This window comes from Siphateles boraxobius, unplaced genomic scaffold (genome assembly GCF_051911475.1).
Source record: "Siphateles boraxobius isolate OS27281-9 unplaced genomic scaffold, OSU_SipBor_1 204, whole genome shotgun sequence".
Taxonomy (NCBI): Eukaryota; Metazoa; Chordata; class Actinopteri; order Cypriniformes; family Leuciscidae; genus Siphateles; species Siphateles boraxobius.
The window spans coordinates 1,355,734-1,359,676 of record NW_027508816.1 but is presented as its reverse complement, the minus strand read 5'-3'; the positions used below and the strand labels follow the sequence as shown (position 1 = coordinate 1,359,676).

At 42.3% G+C, this 3,943-nt stretch overlaps 1 protein-coding gene across 1 annotated transcript; it reads right to left on the bottom strand.

The window, feature by feature from the left end:
• Nucleotides 1–514: 514 nt before the first annotated feature.
• LOC143745413 (uncharacterized protein C14orf93 homolog) lies at nt 515–1,455 on the bottom strand. The gene is made up of 4 exons (XM_077237518.1): nt 1,319–1,455; nt 1,142–1,233; nt 923–1,041; nt 515–808 (listed from the first exon to the last, which is right to left on the bottom strand). Exons 2-4 carry the CDS (start codon nt 1,176–1,178, stop codon nt 626–628), a joined length of 339 nt encoding a protein of 112 aa, XP_077093633.1. The 5' UTR covers nt 1,179–1,233; nt 1,319–1,455; the 3' UTR covers nt 515–625.
• Nucleotides 1,456–3,943: the final 2,488 nt, after the last annotated feature.

Genomic DNA, 3,943 nt, shown 5'->3' with positions numbered 1-3,943 from the left:
CTATTCCCATAACTTGTACACATAGTTCTGGACACCTCCAGAATGCTTTCGGTGTGATCAATCAGAATACGTACAGTAATATCCAGTAAAATACACTGCCTGAAAAGAGCTGTAATCGGGCATGTAAAACTCCTGAGAACTCCTGTGTACTCCACAAATAAACGTGTGTGTACGGGAGTTTGCTGTCCCGTCACACAATCCCGAATTCTCCTGGATATGTACCAAGTTTGGGGCACAGCAGGGTGCCACTAAGGGCCATCAGTTACCATGGTGAATAATCCCCCGGTCGGGGTCAATGCAAGGGAATATTAGCATTTCACACCTTTGGGACACAAGGCAGTGGCCTCCTTCAATTGGTCAGAGGTCTTACATAGGCTTGGCTGCTCAATGCTTTGTCCCTCCTCTAAACCCCCACACTATTGGTCCAGTTTATGGCCTCATTTGGGTTTATTATTACTCATTATTGATATTTATTATCATTGGTGTTCATGGTTATAATGTCAAGACAATCAGATTGAGTTTGTTATTTTTATTATTTGAAAATGACACTGGGCACATGACATATATATACACACGGTCAAAATTCTATAAATAAAAATACGTTAGCACAGAATACAATTTACTATTAGTCATACAATATATAGCACAGCGCAGACAAAACTGTACTATGGGTTGGAGGTCGAACAACCCACACCGACTTTCCATCCAAGATGGCATCCTCCTCTTCAGACATGTGGTCAACTGTTGCAGTCTTCCAGATAGCTGCCTCTTCCTCTGTCTGGAGAACGCCAGTCCTGCTGCTCAGCAGCTGCAAAATAGGAGGTAAAAAAGTAATTAAACCACTGAAAATATCAAATGGGCTGGGATGGGAGCCTCTCCCAGGCTGAGTCTTTTACTGAGATTTATATTTATTTATACTTACTCTTCTTTTTCTTTGTCTCATGCGAGCAATGATCCTGCTGTCCTCCATCTTGTCTTTGTTCTCATCTTGGGCCATCCTGTAACCCCTTCTAACAGTTTCAAAATACGTCTTGCAGGATGCTAGAGAGAGGGAGATAGTGAGGGGGGAGAATGTGTTTATTTACTAACTAATCTATACAGTTAAATAGTTGTAGCCTTGTGACATTCTCTTGTGACTTACCTTTAACAACAGCAGGATCTACATCCGGTACAACCATGGAGACGCCATTAAAAAGATAGGTTGTGACCTCAAGGTTGTGGGGGGAGGATAGACTGTGGAGCAGTAATTAAAGAAGGTTGATTAAAAATATAATTTAGAAGAAAGGACTGTTATGAAACAATAGTTTTAAAGATATACCTTGTCTGTTGGTCATATTTGTGTATGTTGTTTTCCCCATTGTGCAATCTCCGTACAGCTTCCTGTAAAAATCCAACATAGTATGAGGGCTCAATTCAAATACATTAATAAATAAGGCACACAAATTTAAGCAGACACCGCCAAATGTTTGTGACAGTAAGAAAATAACTTACCGCAACAGAATTATTCTCAGCTCTCTTTCATTTCTTTGAAGAAGGCTCCTCTTTTGCCTCTTTGAGCTCATTGATGTCAGCCTCCATCTTATCCAACCTCTTGTCCATCGTCTCCAGCTTTTCAAATATCCTCTTCAAACTTGCATTTACCATATACACCAGTCTGTTTTCGTTCAGACTCGGAGTTTGAATAGTCACATACACCCAGGACACCCAGATACAAACAGCCTAATCACCTTTCCTGAATACTAATGAGGGGGGCAGGGGAATAGGGGCAATCTTGAGCTGCAAGTCCCAAAACAAATTAGCATTTACAAAGCCAAGCCATCAACTAACAGCATGTGGTCAGACAAGTTCCTGTTTTCAGGCCTTTGCGGGCATTTACAGGTACACATAACAAAGTTCCAAAGATCCCTGCCAAACAGCACATTTAGCGGGCGTATTCATTGTCTGAATTCTCCCGTATACACCCCTTTTGACGCAGTGATATAGTTTACTATGTTTTCCATCTTTGGAGTGAAAAGAGACCAAAACTAACATCACTGGAGTTCTTAGATAACAGCGTTTACGACCCAAAGGAATGTTCACAGAACTGTGGCTCTCTCTGAATTCTAACCAAGGAGGAGAAATGAATCTTGTATTCATATATATATATATATATATATATATATATATATATATATATATATATATATATATATATATATATATATATATATATATATATATATATGCTATTATATATCCACTTGAGAATTGTATGAACAATGTATCTAAGTTCCCTATTTCATGAGTTGCCTTTTTTATGGTTTGGTCCATGTTTCTCGACAACTCTAATGGGATAATGTTTCAAACTTTGCCAACTAATGTTTAACCAAATCCATTTGTTGCAAGTTTGGTCTCGATAAACTCCAATCTTCATACCCCATTTGTTAATTGACATTACATTTTGCTAAACTTTGTGACACATTAGTATTATAAGAATTGTGAAGATTCTTCTCTTAAACACCCAATTAAACTAGAGATTTAAATGCCTGGTTATAACACAAAGGGTCATAAAATCTCCCTCCAAAGGGACAGCTCATGATTGGACCCTCTTCCAAAAGAAGGTGGAAACGTCAGGTCTTCAAAAGGACTGAATACCAGTTTATCCCTATCTTACGTCTCCTGTCCTCGTGTCATAATGTAACATCTCGCCTCCGGGCGAACTCTTCGCCTTTCTTTTATGTTTCTAGTTTAGTTTGTGTTTTTCAGTTTTAGATAAGTCTCCGTGTTTAATTCCAATCGACGATTGAAAAGAAAACCGCGTGACATATCTCTTCAGCAAATCCATCTACAAGGGACCTTTAAACTAGCGCACGCTCGCTTTGAAGGAGAAACACGCGCACGTGACCACGTGACGCGCCGGACCGAGAGACACACAAGCTTCTTCACAAGCCATGCAAAGAGTTACCTGTGCAAGTATCCGTGTTTGATTATGCTTTTAAGATTTTTTGAAGTCTTGTTGTCTCTCAAAATTCTGTTGTCTATGTGAATTTGCTATTTAGAAAGATCCTCGGGTCTTTCTAAACTCCCTCTTGCATAACTGCAACTCTCTACATTTCCTCTCTCTCTCTGTCTCTATGCATTTCTCGTTCATCGATGCCCTGTGACTGCAGCCACTGCTTCTGCAACACACCTGTGACTGCAGCCACTGCTTCTGTAACACACCTGTGACTGCAGCCACTACTTCTGTAACACACCTGAGACTGCAGCCACTGCTTCTGTAACACACCTGAGACTGCAGCCACTGCTTCTGTAACACACCTGTGACTGCAGCCACTGCTTCTGTAACACACCTGTGACTGCAGCCACTGCTTCTGTCACTGCTTCACAGCCACTGCTTCTGTAACACACCTGTGACTGCAGCCACTGCTTCTGTAACACACCTGTGACTGCAGCCACTGCTTCTGTAACACACCTGTGACTGCAGCCACTGCTTCTGTAACACACCTGTGACTGCAGCCACTGCTTCTGTAACACACCTGAGACTGCAGCCACTGCTTCTGTAACACACCTGTGACTGCAGCCACTGCTTCTGTAACACACCTGTGACTGCAGCCACTGCTTCTGTCACTGCTTCACAGCCACTGCTTCTGTAACACACCTGTGACTGCAGCCACTGCTTCTGTAACACACCTGAGACTGCAGCCACTGCTTCTGTAACACACCTGTGACTGCAGCCACTGCTTCTGTAACACACCTGTGACTGCAGCCACTGCTTCTGTCACTGCTTCACAGCCACTGCTTCTGCAACACACCTGTGACTGCAGCCACTGCTTCTGTAACACACCTGTGACTGCAGCCACTGCTTCTGTAACACACCTGTGACTGCAGCCACTGCTTCTGTAACACACCTGTGACTGCAGCCACTGCTTCTGTAACACACCTGAGACTGCAGCCACTGCTTCTG

What these genes read in the sequence shown, in the direction of transcription:
- LOC143745413 (XM_077237518.1), bottom strand. Translation starts at nt 1,178, where the DNA reads ATGGTTGTACCGGATGTAGATCCTGCTGTTGTTAAAG. An exon ending in AGATCCTGCTGTTGTTAAAG is followed by an intron (nt 1,042 to 1,141) that starts GTAAGTCACAAG and finishes CCCTCTCTCTAG; the next exon opens with CATCCTGCAAGACGTATTTT. An exon ending in TGAGACAAAGAAAAAGAAGA is followed by an intron (nt 809 to 922) that starts GTAAGTATAAAT and finishes CCTATTTTGCAG; the next exon opens with CTGCTGAGCAGCAGGACTGG.